We start from the raw sequence: 19,151 nt of genomic DNA on the forward strand, positions 1-19,151 counted from the left end.
TCATTTGAAGATGGCTTCCCTTCTCTGCTGTTCTAAGGACCTACTTCCTTTATGAACATCACAGCAAATACAAAATGAAAGACTAACAGCAGATTTGAAAAAAGCCTTATCTAAATAAATATGGGTGTATTAATTTTAATTTTAAGACTTTAAGCTTAAAATAATCTAATTGCTTCCACTTACTGTTGTGTTTTTGGGAGTGCTATTACAATTTTAATATTGTATTCCTTAATATGTCTCTGTGATAGAGACGAAATATCAAAATGATTAACCCATTGTTTAATTATTTCTCTGTGCTATATTCATTCTATTAAACTTAATTATGAGTATAAACCAGTACATAATCTTAAATGTTTGGTGGTTAAGAAAAACTCCAGAACAAGAGAAAGGGGAGGATTATTTGGCATTCTAGTAGGTATGTGCACAATTCGGTAAGAGCAATATTAACAGAAAATATTTCAGCATCTCTTTCAAGCTTGATCAGTGGAGGTGGAGAAGGGGAAGTCAGTCTGAGTTATAAACACTAAGTTTCCAAAGAAGCTGATCTCAGTGTGTGTAATTAGGCAGCAGAAAATCAAGCTTTCAAAGAGATCAAGGTTATTATTATTAATTATTGAAGTGTGGTCAAGTGGTCCAAAAAACTGTCCGAGCAAAAAAGGAGGCCTACCTAACATGGTTTAGGGTCAGGTCACCTGAGATGTAGCTGAAGCACGAAAAGCTGCTGCTGAGGCAGTAAAGACAGTAAAGCTGGAAATCCTTTGGAGAAAGATTAGACTCATCCTATGCAAATGCAAACAAAGTATTCTGGCAGACCATCTGCCTCCTTCGAGAGAGGAAATCGTGCACAGCAAGGACAATTAAGGCCTCTGATGGTGCACTTTTAACAATCGAGAAGAATATCCTCCACAGATGGAGGGAATACTTTGAGAGCCTTCTTAACTCAGGTGGCCCAGCAATTGTGGACATCCAAGAGGTGCAGATTGGGGTAATGACTAGTCTCACAGCAGAAGAGGTCCATTTAGCAATAAAATCACTAAAATCGGGCAACGCTGCTGGTGATGATGAAATTCGGTCCAAAATGCTAAAAGCCTTAAATCGAGACAGCGTTCTTTGCTGACTCAAGTGTGTCAGGCTGCTTGGATATCTGGGTGAGCACCAAAGCAATGGCAGAAAGGCATAATAATACCAGTCTTCAAGAAGGGAGACCAGAGAGATTGCAGCAACTATCATGGCATCTCTCTGCTCAGCCTGCCTGGGAAAGTATATGCTAGGTGCTTGGAAAGAAGGTGCAGGAGCATAGTTGAGTCAAAGTTCCAGAAGAACAATGTGGCTTTTGTCCTGGTAGAAGTACAACTGCCCAAATCTTCACTTCAACGCAAGTCTTTGAGAAATCTTGGGAATATGCCAAGAATGTCTACACATGTTTTGTGGACTTGAAGAAGGCATATGACCCTTGGGATAAGCTTTGGCAAGTAATACAAGAGTATGGAGTGGATGGGCAACTATTAGCTGCCATCAAGTCCCTGTATGAATGCCTGGAGTTTTGTGTCAGGGTAAACAGTACAAAATCTGAACCTTTCACAGTCTCTGTTGGCCTCTGCCAAGGATGTGTTCTGTCATCCCTCCTTTTCATAATATTTATGGACTGGATTGATAGGCACAGCCAAGGCAGTGAGTGTGTCAGAATTGGAATATGTAGCATTGGACGTCTGCTTTTTTGCAGATTACCTAGTTCTGCTTAGCTCTTCCACAGATGACCTCCAGTGGACCCTGGATAGGTTTGTAGCTGTTTGTGCAGAAGCTGGAATGAAGATCAGTGTGGCCAAAACTGAAACATTTGTGGTCTCAACACAACCATCCCAGTGCACTCTACATGTGAGTGGAGTCCCACTAAGGCATGTGGAGAAGTTTAAATACCTTGGGTCCATATTCACGAGTGATGGAAAGTGGGACGTAGAGCTAGATGCTCAGATTGGCTCAGCAAGTGCAATATTGCAGGATCTTGGCCGTTCGGTAGTGTTGAAGCGGGAGTTAAGCCAGAAGGCAAAGCTGGCTGTCTTCAATATAGTCTATGTCCCCATCCTCACCTATGGTCATGAGAGTTGGGTAATGACTGAAAGAATGCAGACATGAATCCAAGCAGCTGAAATGAGGTTCCTTCGAAGGGTTGCGGGGCTGACAAGACTCGACAGAGTCAGAAGCTCTGCAATTCGGGAAATGCTCAATACTCAACAGTTGCTTCTCTGTGTTGAGAGATCATAGTTACGTTAGTATGGGCACCTGGTCAGAATGCCACAAGAAAGGCTCCCCAGCAGGCCCTCTTTGCCAAGTCAGAGGGTGGGAGGCCATGTGGAAGGCCAATGATTCGCTGGATAGATTATATCCAAAACCTTGGGTGGACACGTTTGGGAGTCCCACCAGAACACCTGAGCTTGGTGGCAGAGGATCGTGACCATTGGAAGTTCCTCTAGCAGCTGCTTCCTCCCAAAACCCAATTAGGAAAGGTGGGCCTTGAAGATGTATGTATGTATGAAGTGTGCTATGGAAATTTCAAGCCAGATCATACATGGGAATTCTAGGGTTGACATTCTTTAAGATGTCAGAAGATTTTGGTCTTAATCTAAGAATAGAACTGAAAAGAAAAAAATAATAAAGCAAAATCCTTCCAGATACCAATTATGAAATAATTTTTATGTTTTAAGTGGTGAAACAAGAAAAGGTTACTGCCAGAAAGATTTATATGTGAAATTATAAGGTGGGTGATTATGGAAATCTATGTGTAGTCAATATGTTGGTAGATAAACTGTGCAGAATGATGTTGACATTGCATGGAAATTCGTACGGTAGTATCTGACAGCGCAATGTAAACTGCATACCAAGGGTTAAGCAAGTAAATAGAGTAAGAGTGAAATGAATGAAAAGCAAAATCAAGCAAGCTGTGTTGGAAAAGAAAATGCCATGGAGGAGGTACAAGACAGCTGGTGGGGATCAGATCCATGAAGAGTATAAAGTGCAGACTAGGATGGTGACGAGTATGATAAAGAAAGAAAAGGTTCAGTATGAGAGGAGATGGGCTGGTCAGGCTAAGGTTAACTCAAGAGAATTCTTCAGTGTATATCACATCAGTGTAAATATTGCTATGCAATATATAGAAGAGAGGAACGTATTAGGCAAATTGGAAGTGAAAGAATGAAAGATGTATCAGGTGTTGATTGGGTTAGATGTAGGAATAAGGCTATGGGAATGGATGGCATATCACCACGTATTCTTAAGGAATGTTAGTTATGCTCTTGACCTGGTTATTTAATGAAAGTCTTACAGTGGGTAAGGTACCTAAAGAGTAAAAAAAGGCAAAATAGTACAATTCCACAAGCATGGTTCTAGATTACCACATGATATATAATTTACAAACAAGTTAAACAGCAGGTGCCCAAGAACAGCAGCTAAAGTTTTTTTTTTTTCTCCCAATATTATCTTGAACAGAAATCAATTTCAAGCAGAGTGGTGTGAGAGCAATTTCAAAATGGGAAATTAAACAATGAGTGGCTAAGGCTCCAGAAGATTCTAGTGGTTAAAAAGTTGCAAAAAATTTTGAATCATTTAGAGAAAGAAGACAACATAAAAAAGAGAGTAGGAAATGAATCTTAAACATAAGAAATGTTTTGGAAAAATTTGGAAGAAGGGCAAGTTAATAATAATTGTATCTGCTACAAGTCTACTCAGTAGGTGGACTAGTCATTAATAACTGTGTTCTAACATACAAAAAAATAAAATAAAATAAAAATCTGCGGCAAAGTTTCCTCCCCACCCCTACTAAATGAGAAAGTAAATTATACATAATAACAAATGTTATTCATAACTGCATTCTTTATCCAAGTGGGTGAGCAAATGTAAGATTTTCTCACGAAGTATCTTCATGACTAGGCAACTTTTATATAGAGGCACAGTCATCACATTAAATTGCCTCAGTATCCCATAATTCACAATAGACTTCCTTCTGGATATCTATATTGCAATGTATCATGGGAAAGGTCAAAGTTGAACAACTCTCAGACGTGAACTGTAAACTGAAATATAAAATTATTATTGGAGGAAAGAAAAAATAAATAAAGTGCTTTAAAATATAAGCCACAACTGAGACAATGGTTAACTAATACAGATAGGGAAATATGTTGTGAAGTGCAAAGAATAGAAAAATAAGAACTCCATGATACATAATAAGTTAAAGTGATCCATAAAAAAGAAGAAATCATACAGAAAGTTCCTGATTAGTAAATTGATATGTGCTTTTGGAGAAAAATATAAGAAAACTAAATTTTATATAAAATGTAACTAAGATGTCGTGGGAAGGTTTTGGAAAGAATATGAAGATAAATATCACAAAGACTAAAATGTTTTAGAGGCTATTAAGAAAGTTTAAAAGAGAAAAGGTTATATTAAAGGAAAGGTTATAAATAGGTTATATAAAATTTGCATAAAGGATTTTCAGTTTTTATATCATATTTTATAAAGTTGATATAAAAACTGAAGAGAAGGATATTCTAGAAGTGTGGAATACTTTGACAAATTCTGAAATAATTACTTTGACAACCTAGTGATAGATAATATTCAGAAGTAATGCAATCAAGTGGTATAAAATATATGCTAACAAGAGAAAATAATCACATCATTCTGTTTTCTGACATACTTGTAAAGTAAAAAGATGATGGTACTTCATATATTTATAGGGAAAATTTATTTTCACTAACATATTCTTCAGGATTCTATGCATCATCTCAACAATTCAGAATTGTCAAGACCCTTGTCCAGAGGGCATGTGATTTACTCTTTTGAGGAATCTCTCTCTCAGAATATGGAAAGAATCCTCTAAATCTTGCAGGTGTATGGAGTTTCTACTAACCACAGGATCCTTTTGGAATAATACCAAAATTCTTCATATATCATATTTAAAATTTGAGAACCTGGTCAAAGAATGTTATGAAGTCCTGTGCTGTCAAACAAGTTTGAATCACAATGATTACTTTAAAATTTCAAAATTTTGGGAAACAGTGACTCAGAATTGCCACTAATCATCTGTTAATATTTTTATCTATTTCTATATTTTTACATACAGGCTTGAAAAATTTTGTACTAGTTCACTAGTCAGATGTCAACTTGATAGTGTGCCAGAGCTGCTTAATAATATTACATGATACATCCATGAAGTCCAATAACTCACTGTGGGAAAGTATTCCACATCACATAAATCCAATATTACTGTCCACCAGTAGTATGTTAACTGTTACCTGTATATTCTAGGTGATTTGCTTGTATCATAGGTATATATTCAATCCTGGAGTTCATCAATTTATAAGCTTTTGCTAATGGCTATGACTAATTTTTATCTTGCACAATTGCCAGTGTAAAAGCAAGTATGTTAACTATATATATATATATTGGGTTGGCAAATAAGTTCGTTTGGTTTATGCGTTAGTACAAGTTTACACCGCTTTGCCTGTCACTATTGTTGCGCTACCGTGCAATGCTACTGCGCAGTTGAAAGGCGACATTTCACATAACCTTTCAGTGAATTTTCTTTCGGCCTACTTCAGTTGCGTGTAACATATTTTTAGAAATGGAAGAAAATAACGTACATTACTGGCATATTTTGCTTTTTTATTTCAAAAAAGGCAAACGAGCTGTGGAGGCCCATAAAAAAATATGCAGCGTATATGGGGATGGTGCCTTAAAAGACTGCGTATGCCAAATTCTGTTCTGGAGATGTAGATCTCAGTGATGCGCCTCGCGACTGACCGAGGTTGATTTGAGTATTGTGAAGGATATAGTCAACAAAAATCCGTCACAAACAGTGCGGGAGATTGATGTAGTACTGAACATATCCCATACAAGCGTTGAAAACCATTTGCACAAGTTGGGATGTGTTTCAAAACTCAATGTTTGGGTGCCACATGAATTGAGTGAGGCCAATATGACTGCTTGCATTTCCATCTGTGATTCGCTGCGACGTCAACAAGAAAACGACACATTTTTGAAGCCGATGATAATGGGAGATGAAAAATGGGTCGTGTACAATAATGTGGTATGTAAAAGATCATGGGAGAACAACAGCAAACTGCCTCAAACCACCCCAAAAACGAGACTGCACCCAAAGAAGATCATGCTCTCTGTGTGGTGGGATTATAAAGGTGTTGTCCACTACGAGGTGTTACCGTCAGGCAGAACAATTGATTCAACTGTCTATTGCTCACAGTTAACGCGACTGGCCCATGCAATTAGCACAAAACCTCCTGAATTGCCAAATCAGAAAGGAGTTGTCTTTCACCAAGACAATGCCAGATCCCGCACATTGTTAACACCCCAAAGTAAACTGTTACGTCTTGGCTGGGATGTTTTGCCGCATCCTCTGTATTCACCGGCACCTTCCAATTACCACTTATTCCGATCGTTGCAGAATTTTCTGAACAGGAAAACCTTCGCTAATGAGGAGGCTGTAAAAGACACCTGGATCAGTTTTTCGCCAGTAAACCTCAGCAATTTTATGAACGCGACATAATGAAGTTGGTTGACAGATGGCAAGAAGTCATTGATAAAGAGGGTCAATATATAACTGACTAGTATGTATTATATATATTAAATAAAATGTGTTTCATTTCACTCTGAAAAACAGAACGAACTCATTTGACAACCCAATATATATATGTGTGTGTGTGTGTATGCACACGTGCTTATCAGCATGTCATGCATTTGATAAACCACACCTAATTGTTTTTGCAATTATCTATTTCTCATGACACAGTCATATGTTAACTGAGAAAACGTATGTCATGTTTTCTCAGTTATTATCAGTTTCTCATGACATACTTGAAACTTAACAAACAAAACACAACTGGGTTATGTTTTTAGAATGAAGATAAAGGAATTATATATTTGGGAAAATAGAAAAAATTCTGTATGTGTGTGTGTGTATATAAATAGGCAGTTCATAATAAAGATGATAATGGTACAGTAAAAATCATACCTAAGCAAAAAGCACCACCAGCAGTGCAAAAGTAAGATACCCATGTTATCAAGAAAATGAACAGAGAAAAAGCCCCAAGAAAAGATAGTATTACTGCAAACATCTTAAAAACTGCTAGTCTGGAGGTGGAGATGATACTTTCCCAACTATTTTCTAAATGCCTTGAAAAAGGCCAAATTCCAATTAAGTGGAACAGTGATTCTTTTACGTAAGGGGAGCAGAGAAGACCTGAAAAACTATAGACCTATAGAGACTTTAATCTCTTCCAGTAATTTACAAAGTGCTCACAGGAGAGAAGCCATATTTTGTTTAGCCACTTGAACAAGCAGGTTTCAGAAGTGGTTTCAGCACCATAGATCACATACAAGTACTACGAAACTAATAGAGGGGTCCAATGAATACAAACTGCCATTCTGCTTGATTTTTATTGACTAAGAGAAAGCATTTGATTCCAAAGAACAGTGGCAGTCTCGTTAACACCTTGAAGCCTTGCACTTTTTTTTTAATCTAATGCCTTTCATTACATGACAACTACATTAGAATTATCCCAAAATCTATGAGAATGCAACAACAACAATCAGGCTTTAATAAATTTTCAACAACAATCAGGCTTTTTGAAAACAAAAAGTCTGTCAAAATTGGGAAAAGAGTAAGCCAAGGTGACCAGTCGTTTTCTAACAATAAATTGGGAAGAAAAAAAGAAATAAAAATTAATGGAGACTGCCTTACCCATCTATGTTTTGCTGATGATATAGTTACTAGCCCACAAAAGTAAAGAAGTGGGACTCTTTAGTCCCACTTCTTTACTTTTGTGGGCTAGTTCCCGAATCAACTTCACAGATAAATCAGATTATATATGTTGATGATGCTTGAAGATGTGAATAATCTACCAATAATCAAAAGATTACAAATGATAGAAGAATTCAGAGACAAATAGAAAGACATATGAAACTGGTGGAGTGCATTTGATAAAAACCATAATATCTTTCCTTATCCTTATGCCTAAAGAGTGTTTAACCAGTGCATCCTATCAATTCTCACTTATGGATCAGAGACTCTTACCCAGAGAGACACACAAAGAATGGACACCACTCAGAGAAGCATGATGGGAATTACAAGAGGAGACAAAATTGGAAAACATGGATAAGAGGAATGACAAAAGTGGAAGACATTATCCATGCGAAAACCCTAAAATGGAAATGGGCAGTTCATATTGCTAGACGATCTGACCAATAATGAACTACAGAAATGATAAACTGGAATCCAAGAGAGTGTAAAAGACCTAAGGATGACCATTTAGCCACTGGAGGGATGAAATCAGGAAACACGGAGTGGCATGGCAGCAAGCATTCCAGGACAGGATCAAGTGGAAAAATCTTGGAAAAACCTTCAACCAGCAGCAGACAGAGAATGGTTGACGATGATATATAGGCAGTTCATTAACAGGCAAATGGCACTGGGTTCGATTGCTAGATGATTCTACCATTCTTCAATGACATCACAAGAAAGCTTTGTATGGCATGTCAACTGAACTGTTCACCAAACTTATCAATTAAAATGACAGTGATGCAGTTGCATTTCATTACAATTATAGTATAAATGATTTATAATGTATTTTCTGTATGCATTTTCTCAGGTTCAGACTCAAGTGGAAAACTTTTTTTTTTAAACCAGAATTTGCTTGGATCACTTCTCTGTGTGCCAGAAATGTGCATTTGTATAACACTGCAGTAGGTAACTTACAATAAGTCTGATTTTAAAAATAAGCTATAATGTTGGAAAAGATATGCTTACCTCACCAAATGATCCTTCTCCAAGTTTGCAAATAACTTCAAAGCACTGGTCAAAATATAGTTCTTTACTACTTTCATTATAATGTTTACTTAAAATAGCTGAAGTAAAGAAAGTTAAGGGTCTGAATCTATTTTCTACAGGAGCAAAAATAAGTAATAAGTTATATAAGCAATAATATAAACTGGTAAGTAAGCATAGTTGTTTTATGATATTTACAGCTACATGACAGCCAAAGAAAATTGACAGCTAAGCAGTCATGTTTCTATCATTTACATGAAATGTTAACATATCGCCTATTATATTATATCAGTTAATTCGTTTTTCATTCAGTTATTTTTTTCTGTTTTGTCTTTAAATTTTAAAATGTCTTTTGTTGAACTCATAACCCTTTCGTTAGATGGTAGATGACTGTCATCTCTACTCACTGAAGTGGCTTGGAAAAGTTTTATGTTTGGTCTCTACAGCAGGTTCTTCAAGTATCAAATACTTATACCAAGTGATACTGATGTATGCTAGATTTATGACATTTTGTGGATGTTACTATTATTATCGTGGTGAGGGGGATTTAAGCAGTGTGCCAGTTATATCAAATACCTGTCTTTATTATATAAACAGACTACTAAAGTATTCATAATGAACTATTCCAATATTATCATTTGGATTTCACCATTTAGTTTTAAATGCTGATATATCTTTATGCTTCATTTGTGATACTAAATCCCCTTTCTGGCAGGTGTAGTCTACAGCCAGGTACCAGTCCTTGGTAAAATTACCATTTCTCAGAAAATTTTTATATTTTGATTGGTAATTTCCTAAGCTGACTCATAAACTTTGATGGGGATTTCAGATATTTTTACTTACATTACAAATTACTTATTTAATTCAGCAAACTACATACACATATCCGAGTATCTGCAATGGTCTGCAAAAAATCACACTGCTTGGAAAGAAGTCAACAGACATCCCAACATGGAGAAGGTGCATCATGCCATGTAACAAGTCATGTGTTTGTAGCCAGTATAAATTGGAGGAATATGATGCTCCCAAGTCAGTGCAACTATGTCCAGGTGAAATGGCTGCAAGAAGGGAAATGATGGAGTTTGAAAGAGGCGTTCTGATAGGATGGCATGTTGTAAGCTTATTTGTTTGGCCAATTGGGCCATCCCAAGTCAACAATCAGTAATACCATACAGAGATGGAAATACAGGGAGTCAACTGCAAGTGCTACCTGCAGTGGACAACCCATTACACTCACCAAACATGACCAAAGGTGCTATGAAGGATAATATGCAAAATTGCCATTTGTCAGCCGACACCTTGAATGCAGAGTTCCAAGCATTAGAACACGAATCTGCACAAAAACATCGAGAACCGAGACTCACAGTGTTTTCATGGTAGGACCACAATATGCAAACTCCACATTAACCAAACCAACTTGCAGCGTTGTCTTCAGCAGTGCAAAGAACGTGTACAGTGGGATGTGGAAGTTTGGAAAGCTGTTATGGAGTGATGAATCATGCTGCACTCCCTACTGAGCAAATGTATGGGTGTGGATGTGGTGGATGCCCGGTGAATGTCTCTCACCACAGGGCATAACCCAAACTATGAAATTCAGAGGTTTTATGTTCAGAATGCGATGGTATGGTCCTGTTTTGGCCTTGACATCTGTTTGTGGTACCATGAACACTGAACGCTGAGAGGTATCTGAACATTCTGGACAATGCAATGCTGCTTACTATGTGGCATTTCTACAGAAGTGATCAGCAAGACAATGCACCATGTCATAAGGCTGCTGCTGTAACTGCATGGTTTGTGGATATGAACGTCACCACACTTAAGTGGTACCCACAGAACTCTGATCTCAACCCTACTGAACATCTGTGAGATGAACTGGAGCATCAGGTGAGGTCAAGGGGGCACCTGCTGCACAATGGTCCATGACCTCATTATATGCCTACAGGAAGCCATTGATTGTTATTGCAGCAAAAGGTCCCTAAGGTGGGTGTCATGGCTGTTTGTTCCTCACACTATGATGTTCATTGGCTTCTTTCCAAGCAGTATATGTTTGAAAAAATGGTTCCCAGCAATGTAAAGTTTGGGAAATGCTGCTCTACATAGGAATGAGTTCCAAGCTTATTTTTACTGGTAGGGTGTTTTATTTACAGAAAACAAATTATGTCTTCTTTCATAACATGTTCAATATAGATGCCATTTTCCAACTAGCTGTACAATAAAAAAACAGGGAATTCTTATATGTGGCATGCTACCTACCACCTAGTGGAATCATCAAGTATTAGCTCATTCATAAGATTCCTATGACAGCATACTAGACAGGAATAAAATGGATGCTTTACTTTATGATTTTACCTCATATATATAAATAACACAGCAATACATTAGAGCCTCTATAGCTCATTTGCTATAGATGATGTTATGTTGTCGGAAAGACCTGGGTTTGAATTCCATCTAGGATGTGAAGAACCTTTATCAGGGCTTTTCAACTGAAAGTGAGTTAGCCAGTCTCATGTGGAGGTGGAAGGGTTTTTCATCTCGCAAAACAGGCAACCCGGTCAAAAGATTGGTTGGGATTTACGGCAAAAGTAATTATGGTTATGAGGCCAGTGTATTATGCCTGTAAATTGTGTATCCTTATGGCCAGTTTGCCTGTTTTGCAGGATGAAAAAGCAGACTTTCCAGGAGATAAAACCCTGCCACCTCTGTATATAATCAACTATCCCAGCCAGAACACCTGCAATTTACAGCCATAGCAGAAATGCTATCACATGAAAGAGAAGATGGATGATGGAAACAAAATCCACTTGGAATTAACCTAAATGTATAATGCCAACAGCATGTTTGTATACCTATCTATCGCAAGCATCAAAATTTAACAGCAACTTCCAGTTGTTTGTGAGAATTGCAATGTCACATATAATTAAAATCAGCCCTCTTTAGTTTTTTTGTTACCCCTACCACAATCTGGAGGTTTACTTCAAGACAAAAAAAAAAAGTATTTATCATACATTTAATGATGAATCATTTTAGATTTTTTTTCCATTCTAATTTTAAAAATGTTTTGATGTATATAATGTACCTAGTGAAAGCATACTTGTATGGTAGATATAACTTATCTGAAAAATGAAGACAGAAGCTTCCAAATTTGGCAACAACTTCATGCTGGCTATGGGAATTGTAGTGCCAAATAGGCACAAAATCAGGGACTTTCCATGAGGCACTACCCCCCCCTCAGGAAAAGAAAATACATAGTGAATACGGCAGGAAATCACTTATAAAATAAAAACGGCATTTTGTTATCATCCTTTGGGTTTTAGAATTATGTGAAGCTACAATACCTCCCTGTTTTTCTCTTGTAAGAACAAAGAGATCTACATGACATATATTGAGTTCTGTTACAAAGACCAAAAATGATTAAACAGTGATTAAAATTTGTCATAGTTTAATGGAGAATAAACAACTCAGGATACTAATTAAATTAAACTTAATCATTACCAATAGTTTTTGTAACTTAAAAATCACTCTTACACATACTAATATTTAGTTATGACAACTTCCTCATTGGTGAATGAACAGTTAAAGCTGTTAGAATTAATCTGAACATGGTCTCACCTCTTCAAATTTCATGACAGCACTTAAATTTTGTAATGAATTCTAGTTATTTTACCTGGCATGGAAAATTTTTTTTCAAATAATTTCAAAAATAATACCCTAAAGATAGTCTTTACCCAAAATCTATACATATAGTATGCTAAACGAATAGTACTTTGCAATGTGACCTTATGGCATTGATTTATGATGCAGTCATGCATCTAAATGTATTCATATTATTCTCAGAGTACTGAAAATCTACTTCTGATGGTAAAATATGTATACTATCAAATTTATTGTCATCCCTACCAATAATCTCACATAATCTATCACAACTTCTTGGTTAATGGATTACCTTATGGATACCTGTTCCGAACATGGGATAGTCATTACTAATACCAAGTTCCAACATAAAGAAGTGTAGGAATTCATATGGAGAAAAGAAAGAAGAAAAGTCTTAATGACTATGTTGTTAATGATAGCAATATCATTATGCTGGTTCAGGAAACATGGATATAGTGGATCTGAAATAGGAAGAGATTACCATTTAGTTTTCAGCAGGATAAAAATTTCAAACTGAAATGAAAAATATGCAATGAACAGCTTTTGAAGTTAAATTGTAGATTCAGATACTACTTTAAAAAAAATGAAAGTTTGAAATAAAAAAAACTTGAAGACTCAGTGGCAGAACTGAAAAAAACTGACTGAGTCAGTCAGAGAGGCATGTATGAAGATGTCTGCAATGATAGGAAAGTTAGAACCCTATAGACTCAAGAAGATAAAGAATCAGTCATGGAAAAAAGAAAGCATATCAAAACTTCCTTATAAATCTGCATCTCCTTTGAAAAAATAAAGAGAAAAATAAAAGAAAGAAAAGCAGATAAAAGTAAAAGCAATTTTAAAAAATTATGTGAAGCCTGGAAAGAATTAAGATAAACATGAAGATGGCAAAATGTTTTAGAGGCTACTGAAAAAGCTCAGAAGAAGAGGAAAGAGTGCAGTAAAATGAATCAGAGATGGTAAAAGGTAACGTGGAAACTGAAAATATTCTAGATGTCAAGACTAATTGTTAAATGAAACCAGCAGCAACAGCAGTTATGGAAAATCTGAATTCAAGAAGAATGCAAAAACAGGAATACATATCCATGCTTGAGGAAGAAAAACCCATCAAAAACCTGAAATGTGGAAAGGCAGCTGGAGTAGATGATATTCAACAAGAAATGCTCCAATATGGAAGTATAAATTTTACAGTGGATGCACTGTATAATTCAGAAGGCACAGTCAAAAGTGATAATCAACTAATTGGAGGTAAATTATTGATAGAAAGCAAGTAATAACATACTATGAAGCCAAGTTACTTGGTCATGAGAGGTCATTGAACTTTACATGAAAGAGAAGATGGATGACGGAAAAAAAATCCACTTGGAATTAAGCTAAAAAAAGTGTATCTGGAACATCCTCACAGCATGAGCTTACATATCAGGAATTCAATGATGATTATCAATGGCTGCTCTCTTCTCTGCCTATAGTTAAAAAAAAAAAAAAAGAAAGAAAAAACTGAATGTTACTTTTTCCTTTAGAATTCTGATTACATGGAATCTGTAATCAACCCATACATTCAGGCACATCCAAAAAAAAAAAAAAAAAAAAAATAGAAAAAAAGATATGATCTCCATATTAGTTTCAGACCCACTTAAAACCAGCTGTTGAATATTTTCCTCTCTTTGTGAGGATAAAATATACAGATTCTCATCTATATATATATACAACATGATGCTTTATAAAAAAAAAATATAATATTGATACTGATTTAGTTCAACTGATGTCTTGAAATGTTTTTCTCCCTTTAAACTGAAACATGAATATCAGAAAATGAATAACAAAGGGTCTGTAAAAATTATTACATGAAATTAAAAAACAGTATGCCATGAATATGACAGTTCATATTAAATTTATTAATTATCTGAAATATATGCCGTTTTGAGTATTTATTGGATACAGGAATCTGAACCCCTAAAGCTCACTGCTTGAGCCCTTTGCACAATGGGCTTATGTGGGAAAACTCTGCTGACTGGCGGAACACTCTTTACTGGAGGACGGGGTGGAATTTGCTCTCGTGGAGTTGCACGTTCCTTAAAAAAAAAAAAAAAAAGCATTAAATAAAAAACGCTAAAAAATACATATAAAATCATTATAAATATTATAACATATATAATTATTTATGGATATGTCAAAAGATTAATATTAGCTATTAATATAAAATTGCGTAAATTGAAATTTAAAATTACTCTTTATCATTATCATAATTACATGTTTCAAAATAGAAAGAGGCTGCAAAATCAAAAAAATAAAATAAAATAATATATATATATATTTACAGTTTCATTTTTGCATTTTGTGAAATGAAAATACATAATTATACAATATAAATACATAAATTATACAATGATTTGCTGTGATGCTATAAAATAAAATATAATAAATATGTAAAAATAATTAAATATAATGACTACAATGTGAAGCTATATGATGAAATTATAAACATTTTTAACCATAAAATGCTATTTTATATATATATATATATATACATACATACATACGCCTGTACTTTAAGACCTCTTGGCCTAATAACTAGAATTTTTTTTTTTTAATTAGAAAACAAGCAAACTAACTAAATAATGTGGGTTTGCAACTTTGCAATGGGTATTTATGTTGTTTTTATTTTACCCCCTCCTTCCCCAAACTTACAGCTGCTAGTATCACATAAACAGCAATTATGTTAGAAATTTATGAAGTGTCACAAATCCCAAGATATGTTGAACATCTTCCTCCTTTATAAATTAGGCTCAATGGTCTGCCATGGAAACATAAACTGCTTTATAGAAACCTAATTAATGAATGCTCTGATAAAGTAGTTAATCTTATCTACAAGTGTGCCGTGTCTATAAATTGCATGTATTCCCTGGCTTGTTCCTCCGAGATGAAAACTCTAACTACCTCCATATGGAGCCGACTCGTTCATTTGCAAATGGAAAACCTTATGAAGGTTCTCTGCATCACTGACAAAATTCAAACCCATGTGCTTTCCAAGCAAAGGAAATTGTTATTATCAACTGACCATGGAGGCTCTATATATGTGGATATATTCATAAATATGGATATATTTACTAATAAAAATATCTATTTACTTATAGATATTTCATTAGGGAAGAAGGCATCACCTTTCTGTTGATTACACATGAATCACAGAATTTAATATAATTGATTACCCTCATATACTATATGGAATAATAATAATGTTGAACAACTATATGGAATAATACATAAAGATATACAGTACTAATTCAACCAACAGAATACAATATGCTATGGCAGTTTTTCATGATTAAAGTAAGAGTGTGTATGCATGAAAAAAAGTTTTTCACTACTTGTTATAAACATCCTCAGCAGGGTGGGGGCTGTTGCAACAAATGTAAAATGAAAGAGATGCAATCAACAATATTAATGTTGAAAACATGTCATGAAATTATATGTAATATTAGTAATGTAATATTAGTTATAACTAATTATAACTAATATCACTACTACTACTACTACATTAGCAACTTCACGGAGTCCACAACTCATAATGGAACACATAATGGCAGTTAACATACAACACATTTACACTTAAATTCTAAAACAACAAAACAACTCTAAGGGATAATCAGTTATGCTTCCACAATGATGGTAACATAATGCCTTAGATTCATTCACTGATGATGCACTCACCACTTTCTCTGGAAACATATTCCACTCATTCACTACTCACCATCAAAAAAATCTGCTTTCACCAAACTTGTTCAACTTCCATGAATGGCCTCTTGTTTTTTCCTTTCCTACCTTGTTTTGAAAATTTTCTTCTGTATCTTAAATGCCTCTGTAGCACAATTGGAAGAATGACAGTACGTTGCCCTTCGATTAGAAAAGGCCTAAGTTTGATTCTCGTCATGGTGGGAGGAATCCTTATATGGACTTTTTCAATTGAAGGCGAGTTAGCCGATCTCATACGGAGGTAGCAGGATTTTTTCACCCAGAAACATGGGTTTTTCATCCCACATACAGAAAAATCGGCCCTTCAGAAAACACACAATTTACAGACAAAAAATACTAGCTGTGGTAGTTTAACAGTGAGACAACTAGGGATCATCTGTGGAAGTTGTGTAAGAGTGTGGTTAGTAAGGGCATACTACATTTTTTGCATGAATGAGCAAAATGGATTGCAAGAATTAGTTGTGAGTGTCCTGACAGTGAATGAGTTTAAGGAGAGGTATGATAGGTTTAATGTGTATAAGAGTTAGTGTGGGTCTCCCACGATGAGACTATGGACTCCATCGAGATACAGTATAATATTAATAATCTATCCTATAAAATCCCTAACCAATTTATGTTTCTATCATATCATCCTCCTTTACTGTGACCCACAGTTACTCAATATGTTCTTGTAGTCAACATCCCATAACCCTGAAATTATTTTAATCTCCTTGGAACTCTTCCTAATGTTTCTTCATTGTCCTTAATGCTAGGAGACCAGACCTGTGCACAGCAGTCCACTTAGGGTCATATCAATGTCATATATAATGCCACAACAACTTCTTTGTCACAACTTACTAATGTCCTTTTTATTATTCTGGAAATCCTCTGTGTCGTCTTCACTATGTGTTTTCTAAACTTCAATCCACTATATACAATCAGCTCTAACCCCCCCCCCCTTCCCTGCTTCCTCCTCCACTTATAGTGCAATTCAACTAATACAGTATATTGCATTCCACCTCCTTGGTCCAAACATCAAAGAAATATTCCCGCTCTTCTGCCTACAGGTCCAACCTATCCAAATCCTTCCGAAGTAATCTAACATTAGAGTTATTTTGTATGACTCTTCTTAACTTTGCATTACATGCAAACAACTGAATTTATATATAAATTAAATATCAGTGATCCCAACACAGAACCTTGTGGAATCCCACTTGTCACCTTTCCTTTGTGGGACACCACACTCCAATATATAACAATGATATCTATTACTTAGACTGGTGACATGGATTGGAGGCTAGCTATCAATTCCCATTCCTCACAATTCCAAAACTAATTTATCATGTGGTACTTTATCAAATGCCTTCACAAAATCAAGAAATATTATAGTATAACCTTTGTCCTTATCCAGAACTGTCATCACCTTATTGTAAAATACAATCAAATTATTAACGCAGGGTCTTCCTTTAACAAATCCATGCTGACTATAGAAGAGATTCTTTCTCTCATCAATGCATCTACTTGACAACTTATTCAAGACCTTCATTATGGGAAAGAAAAACTTTTCTTTTTGGTGACATTGCATCCAATCCTATTCCTTTATCGACATCAAGTATAGCAAACTTCACATACTTTCATGCTATTATCCTCTTTTTTCTGTGATTGTAGTCAATCCCAACATATTTCCACTGTTTTCTTTCTGAATACGGACACTTGCAGGAAAAAAAAACAGTACACTAAAAAACACATTTTTGCTCTGTTGATTCTGTTCACAAAAAATAAATTTTATTGGTATTGTAATCTGGGTAGTGATGCAGTTTGTCACATTATAATTGTTTAAAAAGATGTATATACTGTATATTCCTAACACGTCGAATTTTTTATTAAATAAGACTAACCGGAAGGTAATGAAATATTTCAAGAAAAAATAAATATCTAGCACTGAGCAATCAACTTTAACTATTTTGTATTTATACCGTTATGGAAAATTTACCTTTTTTGTTGAAAATGTTTGCCTCTCTAGGAAAAAATTAGGAGTGGGACAAGGCGATCTTGTTGTAGTAGTCGCAGTCACATCGCTCAGTCTCCTTAACGACATGATTTAAAAGTCACATAACAAATCAGTTTTTGGGGAATATTTTAAACTAATATCCCTATAATAAACTATTAAAAGTATTTCCTCACTCAACTGAAGAGCTAAATTTCGTATATGAAATAAGAAGTTTTTTTGTTTTAGACTTATCACGAATGTATACAACAAAACCTGCCTAGTGATATCTCTCAAAACTTTAGCAAAACATCCATTAGGTAAATCATTCAGTAAAAATATTGCTTCACGGCGCTCAAATTATTCATCTTCTCAGTTGTTAACAGGCCTATAAGGTTTAATAAATACAGGTAAAAAAAAATCACCAACTATCCCTAAAATCACGAGCAGACAAGACCTGAAGAAAAACAAGGTTTACGTTTAACAAACCTGCAAAAAAACTGGAGATGGAGTAACACGTATTAATTCTTAGAAAGTTAATTGTTTGTTTGATTAGCATAAAACAGTAAAGTCTATCCATATACTAACAGAGACTGATATCTCTATGTTCCCCTTTAGCAAAAGTCAACTGTCACATAAAAATTAGTAAAAAAAAAACAATTTAAACACAATACAAATTATAACACCCGCCATCACACCTACAAGAAAACACGACTGTGGCGCCATCTTCATGCTTACATGAAAACAAGTTCATTACAGAGAATTAACAATTATAAAATCTTAAAGTGGTGCTTCCGAACAGCAATCGTCAATTCCACGAAAACTCAAAATCAAATAGCCTCATAAGCATTGAGAGCATTGCTTCGCTTCGCTGCACGCAATTTCACATTCGCCTCTTATTTATTTATGTGGACCATAGGACCACGCAAAAATCTCTGTCTGGGTTGAGGTACA

At 35.2% G+C, this 19,151-nt stretch overlaps 1 protein-coding gene across 3 annotated transcripts in view; it reads right to left on the reverse strand.

Moving 5' to 3' along the window:
* Window positions 1-18,899, reverse strand: part of LOC150108050 (membrane-associated tyrosine- and threonine-specific cdc2-inhibitory kinase-like) — a 187,397-nt gene extending 168,498 nt beyond the window's left edge. For 2 of the 3 annotated variants that reach the window (XM_090415547.1, XM_090415546.1), the window contains exons 1-3: window positions 18,204-18,899; window positions 14,418-14,550; window positions 8,813-8,910 (exon numbers count right to left, since the gene is read on the reverse strand). In XM_090415547.1, the coding sequence (XP_090271673.1) occupies window positions 8,813-8,910; window positions 14,418-14,550; window positions 18,204-18,308 (336 nt within the window). In that variant the 5' untranslated portion in view covers window positions 18,309-18,899. Of the gene's footprint in view, window positions 1-8,812; window positions 8,911-14,417; window positions 14,551-18,203 lie in introns of those variants that run through there. The other variant, XM_090415548.1, reaches the window with a different exon arrangement.
* Window positions 18,900-19,151: the final 252 nt, after the last annotated feature.

This window comes from Typopeltis vanoorti, chromosome 3, assembly GCF_054136105.1.
Source record: "Typopeltis vanoorti isolate ZY-2024b chromosome 3, IOZ_Tvanoo_1.0, whole genome shotgun sequence".
In the NCBI taxonomy this organism is placed as follows: Eukaryota; Metazoa; Arthropoda; class Arachnida; order Uropygi; family Thelyphonidae; genus Typopeltis; species Typopeltis vanoorti.